We start from the raw sequence: 15,149 nt of genomic DNA, 5'->3' as shown, positions 1-15,149 counted from the left end.
TGGACAATACTTTTCCAATATCTTTGTGAAATTACACAGGTATTTCTGTATAATAAATGACTAGATGCAAAAGCTTCACTTAAATTAAAATTTAGTATATATTGCCCAATTGTTAATCATTTATTAATAATGTATTAATGATTTTGAAATTTTACTACATGTTAAAAGCACCTGGGGAGTTTTAAGAAGTACCTAGGCCACTCAGACCAAAAAAATCAATCTTGCGAGAGGGCCAAGTGACGAGGAAGCCATCCCAGGTTCCAGTGTATAGCCGTGTCTGAGAACCAGTGTACTGCATTTGTGCCTCTTGAGTATCAATGTACATGTGAACCAGGAGGCAAAACACTAAAAATGATCTTCGTAAATAAAAACTTTTATTAAAAAATGCAAGTCATCTTGATCACACTTTGTGTGCACCCACATCTTCAACATCTCTAATAGCCTCTCCCACTTCACCAAGGACCAAGTGGCACCCTGCCTCTACACCTAGGCCCAGCCTCCTTACCAGGGCTTGATATTCCCTCACCTCCACCCAGAGGCTCAGCCACCTACAAGTCTCAATATGCATGTCACTGCCTCCACCCAAATCTAAAGTGTCTCTCCCACCTACTCCCAGCTACTCCTGCCTACCCTCACCTATTCCCAGCTACTCCCCTCTACTCCTACCTACTCCCCCTACTCTCACCTATTCCCAACTACTCCTGTCTATTCCCAGCTATTCCCACTTACTTCCAGCTACTCCCAGCTTCTTCTGCAAGAGTCATTCATTGCTCCTGAGGCCAAGAGGATAATTAAGGACCAACCCCAAAGACACAGCCCAGTAGACAGGGAGCCCACTTCAGAAGGTCTTTGGAGCAAGAAGTCCCACCACCCCAGGTTCCACTGAGCCTGCGTTGCTAGAGTAAACTGCCCCTTAACCCTTTCCAAATTAACCGCCAAATTCAAAACATCTGTTTGATTTTCTCTGACTCTATGATGCATTTGTGTTTTTTGTTTGCTTGTCTTTTTCTTTTCTTATGAACCCTAGTTGCCCAGAGTTTGCTTAAACATCATCCTTTCCTTTGTTCATGACACACCTGGCATTGGTTCATGTGTGGCTGTATAAGACAGTGAACAGCCCACAATCCATCACCTAAACCAAGAGCCAGAATGTTATCAATATCTGACAATATGTGCTCCTTTGTTATCCAGGACACCTCGTAACATCCCTGCCTTTACTCAAGAGTTTAATCACCAGTGTCGGCACACCTGACATGCTCAGTTTTGCTCGGTTTTGTACTCTATAAAAGGGTATCTATTACAGTGTATGTAAGACTCCTGGGACTTAGATTTTTACATTCAGCATTATATAACCCAGTGTTACAGACTGAGTCATTCCTGCAATCCTTCAAGCTTTCCTGTTTAAGAATACTTCCTTTGTGCCCTTTGCAGTGACTTCTCAGGGCCTCCCCTACAGTGCATGGAATGTATTTCTCCATTCATGTGATGGGTTTGAGCATATGGCTGGTTTAGCACTGTGCAGTAGAGGCAGAAGTGACCATGTGTCAGGATAATGGTGAGATGTGAAGACATACTGCATTTGTGCACTTGTTCTCAGGTGATTTTCCAAGGTAAGGGGTGCCCTAGAATGTAGTCTGAGAATGTGCTATGTAGGAACACCTAGTCTGGACTCCAGAACAATGTTCTGAACCTACCTGAAAGTGAGCCCAGGTGCATCAACCTAAAGTGAAGCCATAGCAGCATGCTTCCTAGACCAGTGTAGTGTAAGTGCCTGATGTAAAGTTTATTGATTGTAATGTAAGTAATATATTGAGCTATTGACTTCCAAGGCATTCATTTCAAAGATGTCTACCTCAAACAAACACTGCAGCTATAGGACACACCTACTAGCAAACAACGAGATAAGGAAGCAGGCCACCCCACCCATGAAGGTCCCTTTTTCAGAAAGCCCTGGGTGGCTTAGATACATGACCATGTGAGTGACTCTGCTTCCCCCTTCCTATGCTCCACCTCCTGCTCTTTTTTTAAGTTTTTTTTTTAATTGATGTAAGTAACCTCTACACTCAACATGGGGCTCAATCTCACGACACTGAGATCAAGAGTCACACACTCTTCCAATTGAGCCATCCAGATGCCCCTCCACTTCTGGCTCTTATACTTTAAATTCACTGATAAAGAGTGAACCCATGAAACCCTGGATACCCCACCCTCAGCCTCTAATAAGGTGAAGCCTCAGGTCTGTTCTCTCTCTCTCTCTCTGTCTCTCTATTGAGACTGCACTGAACCAGGGAGGTGTACCACATACCCACCAGGACTTGTGAGTAAATAAATTTTGTTTTCCAAAGTTCCCTGATGGTTTTGCTGAGGTGTGTCTTGCTATTACAATAACCACGAGGGCCAGTCTAGCCACATTGTCCTGGTGGGACATAGGGGGAATATCTGTGGGGCTTGCTATTAGAAAAGACAGGCCCAAGTGTTGCCTCAAGCAACACTGTGAATAGGTTGACAACTGTCAATCAAGCTACAGTCAGCCTTCAGACCCATACACCAGATAATGGATGCTTATTTTGGTTCGCTAAAGGGTAAGAAATGAGTTAGTATACAGCATTTCTTTGCCAAGAGCCGACTAGTAATCTAAAATACACCCAATTAAAACGGTATTGCTAGTTTGTTCCCACTTCTGCATACGTTGGCACTTCTACTTTTCTCCTTTACATCAGTTCATTTTTCTCTTTCTTATCTTATTTTCCTCTCCTGCTGCCTTCTGAGAGCATTTCCCAGACAGCTTGTCCACCCTGTGATTCACTCCTCTCGTGTCCATCTTAATACCCTATCCATTTCCCTGCTATACCTATTCACCCCTTGGGTTTTTTATATCTAGTGTTTCCATGTGATTCTTTTTTTCTTCTTTTTTTAAAATAAATGTTTGTCTTTTTTTTTAGATTATGAAAACCTTTCTTTACCTTCTTAAACATTTTATCTTGTTTGTTTTAAAATTTTCACCAATCTTTTCTGACAATTCTACTTCAGAAGGTGTTATTATAGAGCAGGGATCAGCAAACTTTTTCTGTAAAGAGGCAAATAGAAAATATTTTATGCTTAGAGACCATGTGGTCTCTAAGAATTTCTCAGCTGAACCACTATAGCATGAAAGCCACCAGAGGCAATATGCCTCTGTTCCAATAAATATTTCTGCTCTAATAAAATTATTTATAAAAACATGCTGTGGGCCAGATTTGGTCCATGGGCCATAGTTTGATCATTCCTATTTAGAGTATTAAGTTGAACCAAAAGGAATTGCTAATATTTGACTGGTACTGATCTATAAAAATAGTTGTTTTGTATGGTTTGGCTTAATAATTGTACTCCTCAGGTATGCAAGTCCACATTCCCCCGAGATATAACAGCTGCTCTGTCTGGAATTGTGACCTGGATTAAGACTCTAAATTGACTGAATTTAAGGAAGAGAGAGGGGATGCATCCCAGAGTATAAAGGCCCAGGGACCCTAGAGCCTTCATCAATCACATCCTTTGCTGCCACCCCGCCAAGCAATGCCTGCAGTGAGGGATTCACCCTTAAATTCTGATGAGGAAACCTTGAGAGCAGGCAGGCCCCCTAAAATGCAATCCGCTTGTTTTGGTTTTCTGTTGCTGCTGTTACACATTACCACAGACTGAGTAGCTTAAAATAAACAACACAGATTCATTATCTTACAAGTCTGGAGGTCAGAAGTCCAGAACAACTTTCACTGGGCTGAAATCAAGTACAGGCAGGGCTGCATTCCTTCTGGAGACTTTACAGGGAAATGTATTTCTTTTTCTTTTGCAGCTTCCAGAGGCTGTCTAAATCTCTTGGTTCAGTGCCCCTTCCTCCATGAAGCCTCTTCAAATCTCTCTATATATATCAACTTCTTTCTCTCTCTCTGTCAAGCTCTCTCTCTCTCTCTCCTCTGCCACTTCCATCTTCACATCTCTGTCTCTGACTCTGATTCTGAGCCTCCTGCCTCCCCTATTACAAGGACCTTTGTGGTTACAGTGGGCCTACCCATATAATCCAGAATAATCTCCCCATTTCAAGATTCTCCATTGCATTTGCAAAGTCCTACATGCAAAATGTATTCACCCCAAGCCAACATTCCCACCAGGAATTCATTACACCATCACAGCAGGAGATTTGGAGTAGGCTAGATAGCTACGTGGAAGTAGACTCTTTTTTTTTTCAAAGATTTTATTTATTTATTAGAGAGTGAGTGAGAGAGAAACAGCATGAGAGGGGAGAGAGTCAGAGGGGGAAGCAGGCTCCCCACCAAGCTGGGATCCCAATGCGGGACTTGATCCCAGGACTCCAGGATCATGACCCGAGCCGAAGGCAGTCGCCCAAACAACTGAGCCACCCAGGCACCCTGGAAGTAGACTCTTGACCCCACTGGTTTTCACCAACTCCTCTTTCTGGAAAGAATCTTGCTGTGTTCTTAACCCAATCCCTGGTACCTGCGACCTTGGAGGATGCTGCTAATTTCTGTGGTGGAAAGGTAAATAATGATTACCAGAAAACATGAGTAAACCTATAGCCTCCAGTCACCCCAGGAGTCTCACATGGTTTTTGTTTTCTTATGCTTCGCTAGTTTACTAGAATCTAAGTTTTTCTCATTTCTGTAATCTTTCTAGCATGGATCCTAGGAGCGAGTCAGCAGCTTATGGTAGTTTACCAGCTTGGCTAGAAGTGGGAGCCAGAGGGGTAAATAAGCATGATAATGGTCTTGAAGTTAAATGAGCAATAACCACAAGAATAAAAACAGAATGGAACTATCAGGAGAAACTTCAATTTACCCATTGAAAAGCAGATTAGGTGGGCAAAAACAAAATGAGAAAATACAGTGAATGCAAGTATTGAAAATGGCAGAGAAGATATGTATTATAATAGTAATAAAAGTAGCTCACTAAGTAAAATGTCAAAATTCACAGATTGGATTTTTAAAAAAGACCCATAGCATGTTGTCTCTACAAAAGATACATTTAAAACAAAAATACACAGAAAAGATAAAAATAAAAGGATAGAAAAATATTTAGACAAATATGAAGCAAAAAGAAAATTAGAGCATCAATCTTAATAAATGACAAAATAAGGATTAAGACAAAAAGAAGAGTCATAAGAAACTGTGGTAGGAAGAACTCTAAGATGACCCCCAGGATATACCCCTTGGTATATACACCCCGCATAATCCCCTCCCATTGATTGTGGGTAGGACATGTAAATATAATGGGATACCAGTCCTGTGATGAGGTTGGGTAATATGGTGAAGAGGAAGACATTTTGAAGAAGTAATTAAGTTCCCTAATCAGAGATCTTTAAGAGAATAGAAAGGGATGTTATCCTGTATAGAGCTGACCTAATCAAATGAGTCCTTTAAAAGAGGGTCTAGAGAGGATTTTCATTTTCAGGATGGTAGAATAAAGAGCTCCATGGATCCATTACTCATAAAATGTGAGAAACCCAAACTAGCCCCAAAAATCTTGCAAAAAAAAAAAAAAGACAAAGTTGGAGAACAAAGTTGGAGAACTGACACTTTCCAATCTCAAATTTTACTCCAAAACTACAATAATCCTAACAATGTGGTCCTGGCATAAGGACAGACATATAGCTCAATGGAATGGAACTAAGAGTCCTTAGAGTAAATGCTCATATTTTATAGTTGTTGAGTTTTGACATGGGACCCAAGACAATTCAATTGGAAGAGTTTTTCAACAAGTAGTGCTGGGGCAACTTGATATCCACATGAAGAATGAAGTTGGAATCCTACCACACACCATATACAAAAGTTAACTCAAAATGGATTAGAGACCCAAATGTAAAAACTAAAATAAAACCCTTAAAAGAAAACATAGGTGTAAATATTTGTGACTTTTGATTAGGCAACGCTTTCTGAAGCATGATGCCAAAAGCACAAGCACCCAAATTAAAAATAGATAAAAGGACTTAATCAAAATGAAAAACTTTTGTGTTTCAAGAGACATTATCAAGAAAGTGAAAAGACAACCCACATAATGGCAGAAAAACTTTGAAAATCATCTATGACTTAAGAGATCCAGAATATATAAATCTAGAATATATAAAAAATACTACAACTCCATAATAAAAATACAAATAACCCATTAAAAGATGGGCAAAATATCTGAATAGACATCTCTTCAAAGCAGATATGCAAATGTCCAATAAACACATGAGATGTTCAATTTTATTCGCCATTGGGAATATGCAACTCAAAGCTGCAATGAGCTATCACTGCATACCACTGGGATGACTAGAATAAAAAAGATGGATTATTTCAAGTCTTGGCAAGCATGTAGAAAAATTGGAATCCTCATACACTGCTAGTGGGAAGGTAAAGTGGTGCAACTACTTTGGAAAACAATCTGGCGGTTCTTCAAATAATTAAAGAATAGAATTACCATACATTCCAGCCATACTACTCCTAGGAATATACCCAAGAGAAAAATTATGTCTGCACAAAAATGTATATACAGCACCATTACTCATGATTAATGAAAAGTGGAAACAACCTATATATCTATCAAGTAAAGAATGGATAAAATATAATGTGGTATATCCACACAAAAGAATATTCTTAAGCAATAAAAAGGAATGAAGTACTGATTATATGCTATAGCATGAATGAATCCTGGAAGCATTAGGTTAAGTGAAAGATGCTAAGTCATTAATATCGTACGGTTCCTTTTATGTGAAACATCCAGAGTAGGCGAATCTATACAGACAGAAAGTTGCTGATAGGGCTGGGGCAGAGGGATATTGGGGACTGGAGGGTGATACCTAAGGAGTGTGGCATTTCTTTTTGTAGTAATGAAAATATTCTAAGATTGATTCTGGTGATGGATACACAACTTTGTGAATATAGTAAAAGCCCATTGAATTGCACATGTGAAATGAGTGCATTGTATGGCATATGGACCATATCTCATGAAAGCTGGGTTTTTTTTTTTGGAAAAAATGAAAAGATAATCTAGAGGCAAAAGAAAAGAGGTAGCAGAGACACTTGTCTATTGGCCTTCAAAGAGCAAATGCTCATGTTGAGTGGAAGACCATTTTGGCAGAAGACCAATGTTGGCAGAAGACAGCAGCCTCTAACAGCTGAAAGCCCCAGTCCTACAACCACAGGAACTGAATTCTGCCAACTACCACATGAGCTTGGAGAAGGACTCCATCTTAGGTGAGTCCCCAGTCTTGTCCAACACTTGGACGCAGCCTGGAAAGACCCTGAACAGAGGACCCGGATAAGTCTGACCCACAGATACAATGAGATAATAAATGAGTATTGTTTAAAACTGCTAAATGTGTGGTTATTTGTAGCATAGCATAGAAAAACTAATAAAGAAACAAAAATGGACAAAAGAAAAAAATAGAACAAGAAGATATAGTCATCAAAATATTTATAGGCCTAGCAATAGCCTAACACACACCTAGCAAGAAATGAGAAAGCAGGGGAAAGCAGGTAAAAGTGGTCAGCTTTTTATCTGATTAATCTGAAGCAAAAAACTGATAAATCGAGAAGCCCAAAAACAAGCAGAGATCAAAAGCCTGAAGAATACATTAACAAGTTCTAGTATGAAATGCCACACTCCACATTAAAACTCACAAGATTTAGGGTGTCTATTCAACAAAAGATACTATTCACAGAAGTCAGTGAAGACTTTTGCCAAATCTGAGACTAAGAAATGAACTAATGTTGTGAGCCAGGCATTGTCAGAGGGAAAACCTAGCAGTCTGAGCATATCAAAAGATATTCGAACCCACTGGTAACCAAAGAATTAAAAATAGGATTAAAGAAGGCACGTTCTGCGTGGAGCACTGGGTGTTATGCACAAACAATGAATCACGGAACACTACATCACAAACTAATGATGTAATGTATGGTGATTAACATAATAATAAAAAAATTTAAAGAAAAAAAAGAAGTGAAAATAGGTATCACCAGTGAAATGGATTACTCCTTTTAACCTACTAGGCTATCAAAAATGAGAAAGCTAGATGAGACTAATCACGGGGGCACAGGAGGGCTTCTTTGCATCTAGGGGGTGTGAGAACTGGTGCCTCCATTCTGGAGAATAAATTGAGGGTTTGCAAAGCCCAGGACACATTTCTGATCCTGAATAGCAGTCTAAGGAATTTCTCAGGACATCCATAAAGGACCTAAAGGAAGACGTTCACTGCAGCAGATTTGATGCGGGAGTCAAAAACCACCTGGGGGTAGAGGAAATGTGGGTAAAGTGGTGGACACCTCCCCACAAAGCACAATGCAGGGGTTGGAAGCTAGACTGGATGTATACAAAGAAGATTCATTCTTACTTCTAAGATTCTAAGATTCGAAGAATGGATCTTTTAAAAGACAATACTAACAGGAAAACATCAAATTCAAAAGAAGATATATAACACAACCCAATTAAATAACTATTATGGACACAAAAAATACTACCCACTCTTCCAGAAAACAAATGTAAAGGCACACATAAAAGTCATGAGAATAGTTGCCTAAAAAGAGGGGCAGGGGACTAGAGTAGGTGTGGGAAAAAAGACAGTGAATGAATGAATGAATGGCAAGCAAGCAAACCAGAGAGGACCCCAGGGTTCTGGAGAGGGTGAAGGGGCAGGACTAGAAGTGGAAAAGTACTGAGAACTGAGTCAGAGTGGAGACAAGTGTCAAGTGCCCTTCCTCCATGAAGAGGTCCCCCTATGCAGTGTCTCTTGAGCATCTTCTCCATGTGAGTCCCTGCCTGAAATTCTCTCCAGAGAATGCAAAATGTGTGCATGGGGCTGGTGGGGAAGGCCAGCCTCCCCCTTAAACCTGCCAGGTGAGCCTTTATAATTACCTGCAGCCTGAAAAGTTACTCATACCAGTTTGGCCTGGAACCATCTCCTCAGAGAGGAGCCCCTCAGAAATTTTTCTCCCTCTGCAACACATCCTCCAACTCGATCCACCTTAATCTCCAGGTCACTTCAAGGAGAAAGCCAATGAAGAGCACAGGAAGGGTTCACAGAAACAAGGAAAGCTTCTTCTGATCTCTGGAAGTCTCTAACATTTTCTTATTGATTGATCTCCAGCCTAATTTCATCATGGTCATGGAATGGTCTGCAAGGTGTCAGGCCTGTAAATTTTGTTAAGAATTACTTTGTGGTACACAATTGATCAATTCTGGAAATATTTCATGTGCACTTGAAAAGAGCATATATTGGGGCACTGGGGTGGTTAAGTTGGTTAATAGTCTGATTTTTTATTTCGGCTCAGGTCATGATCCAGGGTTGTGAGATTGAGCCCTGCGTTGTCAAGCTCCAAGGTGGGTGTGGAGCCTGCTTAAGATTCTCTCTCCCTCTCCCTCTGCCCCTCCCCCTCTCAAAAAAGAAACAAAGAATGAAAGAAACGAGCATGTATTTGTGGCCAATGTTTGAGTGGTGTTCAGTACAAGTCAAGGACAAGTTGATATGTCTCTATGGAAACTTCAGAACTTGGCTGATGTCCTGCCTCAGCTGAGTTTTATCAGCTCCTGTCGTTTGTGTTTGTACTCTCTCTGAGATTGTGGATTTGATTATCTTTCCCTTTTATTCATTCTGTTTCTGCTTTGAGTATTCAGAGATAGGTACCTACACACTTAGAGCTGTTCTATCTTCCTAGTAAATAATATTTCCATCAGTAAAATGTCCACCTTTATTTCAGCACTACCTCTTGTCTTAGAGTTTATTTTATGGAGTCTTAGTACTGTTACACTGACATTTTTTGGTTGGCATTGACATAATATAATCTATTCTTATTTTCCCATATCTCTGTGTTCTTATATTTGAGATGTGTTTCCTTTTTGTTTTGCCTTCTTGTATTTTTTCAGTCTTTTAATTATAGTACACAATTCATTTACATCATCCTAGCCACATTGCTACTATTTTCATGTGTACTAATTCTATATGTATTTAACAATCTTCAATACAATATCATGATTGTACATGTCAAAATATCACCTAGATTTATCCACATATTCATCCTTCTGATGTGTTTGTTCTTCTTTTCTTCCTACCATTCTATTTTTCCACCTGGGCTTATTTTTCCTTCTGCCCAGAGAATTCCCTTTAGTCTTTATTTTAGAACGGTTCTCCTGGCAGCAAATACACTCCATTTTGCTTATTTAAAATAACTTGGTTTTGTATGCATTTTTTAAATTTTATTATGTTATGTTAGTCACCATACAATACATCATTAGTTTTTGATGTGGTGATCCACGATCCATTGTTTTCGTATAACACCCAGTGCTCCATGCAGTATGTGCCCTCCTAATACCCATCACCAGGCTAACCCATCTCCCCACCCCCCTCCCCTCTAAAGCCCTGTTTGTTTCTCAGAGTCCATAGTCTCTCATGGTTCATCTCTCTCTCCAATTCCCCCCCTTCATTTTTCCCTTCCTTCTCCTAATGTCCTCCGTGCTATTCCTTATGTTCCACAAGTAAGTGAAACCATATGATAATTGACTTTCTCTGCTTGACTTATTCACTTAGCATAATCTCCTCCAGTCCCATCCATGTTGATGTAAAAGTTGGGTATTGATCCTTTCTGATGGCTGAGTAATATTCCATTGTATATATGGACCACATCTTCTTTATCCATTCATTTGTTGAAGGGCATCTCGGCTCTTTCCACAGTTTGGCTATTGCGGACATTGCTGCTATGAACATTGGGATGCATATGGCCCTTCTTTTCACTACATCTGTGTCTTTGTATGCATTTTTTTAAAAAGATTTTATTTATTTGACAGAGAGAGACACGGCAAAAGAGGGAACACAAATAGGGGGAGTGGGAGAGGGAGAAGCAGGCTCTCCCCAGAGCAGGGAGCCCAATGCGGGGCTCGATCCCAGGACCCTGGGATCATGACCTGAGCCAAAGGCAGACGCTTAATGACTGAGCCACCCAGGTGCCCCTTTGTATGCATTTTTGAGAGAGATTTTTGTTGCCCAAGGAATTGTAGGTCAATGGTTAATTTCCTTCAGTGGTTAGCAAGTGCATGACAATATCTTCTGACTTTCTGTTGCTTCCTATCTGAGGTCAGCTAAAAGCCTGATGGTGGTTTATTTGAAAATAAGAAATCTTTTTACCTCTGGCTGGTTTTAAGATTTTTCTCCCTAAGTTTGATTTAGAACTCTTTTATGCTCGATTGTGGGTTTCTTTTATTATATCCTGCTTAGGGTTTGTAACATTGCTTAAATCAATGGCTTTATGTCTTTGGTCAGTTCTAGAAAACTCAAGCTTTACATTTTCAAATACTGCTTCTGCCCCATTATCTGTTTCTTCCCCCATGATGCAGATCTCACCTCACCCTTCTCATGCTTCCCATCCTGCATCTGCTCTGGCCTGCCTCCCTGCTGTCTAACTCCCATGCAGGTTAACCTTACTATCACATCATTCATTTCTGTTATATTTTTCAGTTTTAGAACTTTCTTTTTATTCTTTTTGGTAGCTTCTACTTTTCACCAGTATTATCCGTCTTTTTCCCCTGACTTATTCATCTTGAGGACGTTAAAACCCCATATCTGATGACTGCACTGTTTAGACATTTTTCAGGTTTGTTTCTATTATTAAATTTTGCTCTTGATTTACCCATCAAGTCTTGTCTTTTTTTCTTATTGTTTTTGACTGATTGCTGGATATTCTGTGTTTTAAACATGTAGAACTCATTGAGGCTTTGCATGATTTAGAAAATATTTTACCTTGATCTGACAGCAATGCACAGGATGTAAGCCATGGGACAAGTCTATGTAAAATATAGACCATTTCAGAGATAATGTCATCATCTAAAGAGTAGATTCTGAAAGTGGGTGCAGCCAGGAGACTGGAGAAGAAGGAGAGGTTGTACAAGGTCTAGGGGAACACAAGGAGGACCCTGGGGCAGATGCTGAGGGATGGCACCTGAGTGTAGGGCAGTTGAAGACAGAGGCAAGGGACCAATCTAATGAATGCGATGCTTCAGGACATTGATTTGTTGGTCTTGTTTCACTGCTGGTATTGCTGGACTGACAATGTGGCCTCATAAGAGAGGACAAGAAAGCAGATAAACAATAGCAGTTTCTGTGGTGAGTGATTTTGTTGAGAAAATAATATTTGGAAAGCATCTCAAAAAGGAGATAACAAATGGCTAGTTACATATATTTCCAAGCCTTCATTTCTTAGCTAATGCCTGTGGTATTTGCGTTTGGAAACCAAAAAGTTAATATGGGTGATAGGAGCTGGGCTCAGTCTGTGAGCTCAACTTAAGAAAAGCATAGTAAAGAATCATGAGACTAGCTACCAGGGTCCTGATAGGGAAATGGGGAAGGAGGCGGTCCTGAGTGTTAATAGAGATCATTTCATAACTTGGATTTTATGACATTGACCTTGCAGGGAGCACAGTTCCCCTCTTTCTCCTTCACCCCATCTCTTTCCCCTTTGAAGCTTCCCTGAAGACCCCAGTGCTGAGATTTTGGCTAAGCCCCTATTTCAGGAGGGGTCTCACAAGTATATTCTGGGGAGCTCTATTCCTTCAGGCCAGGAAGTCCCATAAAACATTCTGGGTTTTGTGGACATCAAGAATTTCTGAAATGTGTGTCAATGTTTCTATGTGTGTGCTTGTATTGTAACTTCCAAGTATATTTTTGCTCCCTACTGATTTGGGACAATGAGTGACTGGGCTAGATCTGGAGAGGTCTCTCCAGGGCATGATGACACAGGACAGGCTGCCCCTGGTGCTGATTCACCTTGGACAGTGTTGTTTCATTCAAAAGCTACTAATGTGGGCTCACCGCTGGCAATGGTGGCAGGCACAACATTTACTCGCCCTACCAAAGACTCTTGCACAAACCATGACCTGTGAACATCAATTCCATGAAAGGGGCCATGTTTTTAATCCCCTATTCTATCAGAGCAGAACCAGAGCAAAGACATTGGTCACAAACAAAATACCTTAACTACAATTCACACATTTCTAAGTACTGCAGATCCTTAGAAAACTATTTCCCAACTTCATGTATTTCTGATGTCCAGTCACAAAGATTCTTCTATAGTGGGGGTGGGGGGGGAGTATGGCCTGGTCTCTACATTTGTAAAATGAAACCAAGGGCATTTTCATGTGGATCAAGAGAGAACATGACAGACATAGTGAGAAAAAACAGGATACCAGGCCTTCCTCGGGTGAAACCACATAGCCCAAGAATGATGGCTCAACCCCTCAGAACCTGAGTGCTCTAAAGCAAGGGTATGTAATAGGTCAGCTCTGTTAACCACACAAACTTACTCTTGTAAGATAGTGTATGCCCCTCTCAATGTGTGGGAGATATTACAAACTCTACATTCAGACTGGTCAAAAAACCAAAGCTGAACCAGGCCACTACTTTTGTGCTGTGTCCAGTGGAACTATCCCCAGTTGTCTTGGGAAATCCTATCACATCATTGCTTATGACAACTTAATGAAAATGGATTGTTCAGGAAACAGGCAGACTTTCAACTAGGAACCACTCAAATCAGAGTCTTTAGAAACCCAGGAGAAAGGAAGATGCCTCAGCCCCTCCATTTTGAAAGATTCCTCCAAGTGGCATTGCCATAGCCTCTCTGTCCCAGTCATGCCCCCAGGTGCTTCCACAGCCTCCCTCACTCTGCCCTTCCAGGGCTACTCCCCACAAGGATCACAGAAGACAGAGCTGCTCATCAGGCTGGGTGTCTGTCACTACAGTGCCTATCCCAGGGGTAGTGATTGGTGTTGACAGCCATGGAGGCCAGGCTGGGCTGGGAAGGGGGATACAGGCATCATCAGGGAGCAGGTGGGACATGGTGACTGGAGCTACCATTTTCTGAGCTATCTTCAGAGGCCCTGGGATGACCATCTATGTGTCAAGGGGCTCATGTGCAGATGTCTTGATGGGTGTCCATGGAGGGCAGAGCATTTTATCAGCTTCACTCACCCACCTCCAATCTCTGTGACTAGATATAGCCCCTCTTCAGAAGGACCACCCCATTATGAGCCTGGTCCTAGAGCTGGAAAAGAGAAGAAGCAAGCTGTTCCCTGGCAAAATTGTCTGCATTCCTTTTGAGTGAGATGGATGAGGGGCATGGAGAGATTGGCGGATGAATGAATAAATGAATGGATACATGGATGGTTACATGGATGGGTAGATACATGTATGGATGAATGGATGGATGGACGAATGGATGAATGACTAAATGAATAAATACACCATCCAACCAGTGGGGACCCTGCAAGTACTACTAGGACAGCCTCCCATGAGCTGGGGAGTCTCATTGTCTCAACACTCTGCACCTACAGTCAAGGAAAGAGCAATAATGATGATGAATTCACCACCTCTTGTCAGAGGCAGCACCATTTATAAAAGATAAAAGATGTGGGAGAGTGTAAAATAGATAGGGACCCAGAAAGTGCTCTGAGATACCTTTAATTTTCCTGGTACTGAATAGACCTGGGATTACAGACTGACTCTTGCTCTCTGGAGGGAAAAGAACTTCTTTTTTTTTTTTTAAGATTTTATTTATTTATTTGTCAGAGAGAGAGAGAGAAATAACACAAGCAGGGGGAGTGGCAGACAGTGGGAGAAGCCTGCTCTGCACTGAGCAAGAAGCTCGATGTGGGACTCAATCCCAGGACCGTGGGTTCATGACCTGAGCTGAAGGCAGATGCTTAACCAACTGAGCTACCCAGGTGTCCCAGGAACTTCTGCTTGAGGAGCAAGGGACTCCTTCTCTGCCTATTTCTGCACGCAGGTACTGTTTAGGAGGGAGAACTGGGAAAACCATGGTCTGGCATCCACAATAAAGGTGCAGTCCACCTGGAAAAAAAAAAAGTAATTATGAGATTAGAACAGTTTAACACATGGAGAGCACTTAGCATGAAAGACTGAGTAGGAGTTCAAGGTGCATGAAAACTACAAATGACGAAAAGCAAAAAGAAACAGTGGCCTAGGGTAGGATCCGAGGAGCTCAAGACTCCACCAAAATGATGGGCAGGGGTTGCTGAATCTGCACATGTGGGTCAGGGGCTCCTGAGAGGGTCCTGGTGAGACCATGGCTTGCCACTCAGGGGTCCTGCCAGTACCCATGACACAGCCTGGATGCCCC

The 15,149-nt window shown here is 41.3% G+C and overlaps 1 protein-coding gene across 1 annotated transcript in view; it reads right to left on the bottom strand.

Moving 5' to 3' along the window:
• Positions 1 to 14,464: 14,464 nt before the first annotated feature.
• LOC112828137 (probable cystatin-16) overlaps positions 14,465 to 15,149 on the bottom strand; it is a 16,574-nt gene continuing 15,889 nt past the window's right edge. Inside the window, exon 3 of the mRNA XM_025877003.2 lies at positions 14,465 to 14,860. Coding sequence (XP_025732788.1) covers positions 14,780 to 14,860 — 81 coding nt within the window. The 3' untranslated portion in view covers positions 14,465 to 14,779. The remainder of the gene's footprint in view (positions 14,861 to 15,149) is intronic.

This window comes from Callorhinus ursinus, unplaced genomic scaffold, assembly GCF_003265705.2.
Source record: "Callorhinus ursinus isolate GAN/ISIS: 27379988/994484 unplaced genomic scaffold, GSC_fseal_2.0 scaffold29, whole genome shotgun sequence".
In the NCBI taxonomy this organism is placed as follows: domain Eukaryota; kingdom Metazoa; phylum Chordata; class Mammalia; order Carnivora; family Otariidae; genus Callorhinus; species Callorhinus ursinus.
The sequence above is the reverse complement of the archived record's forward strand: the minus strand, read 5'-3'. Positions and strand labels throughout refer to the sequence as shown.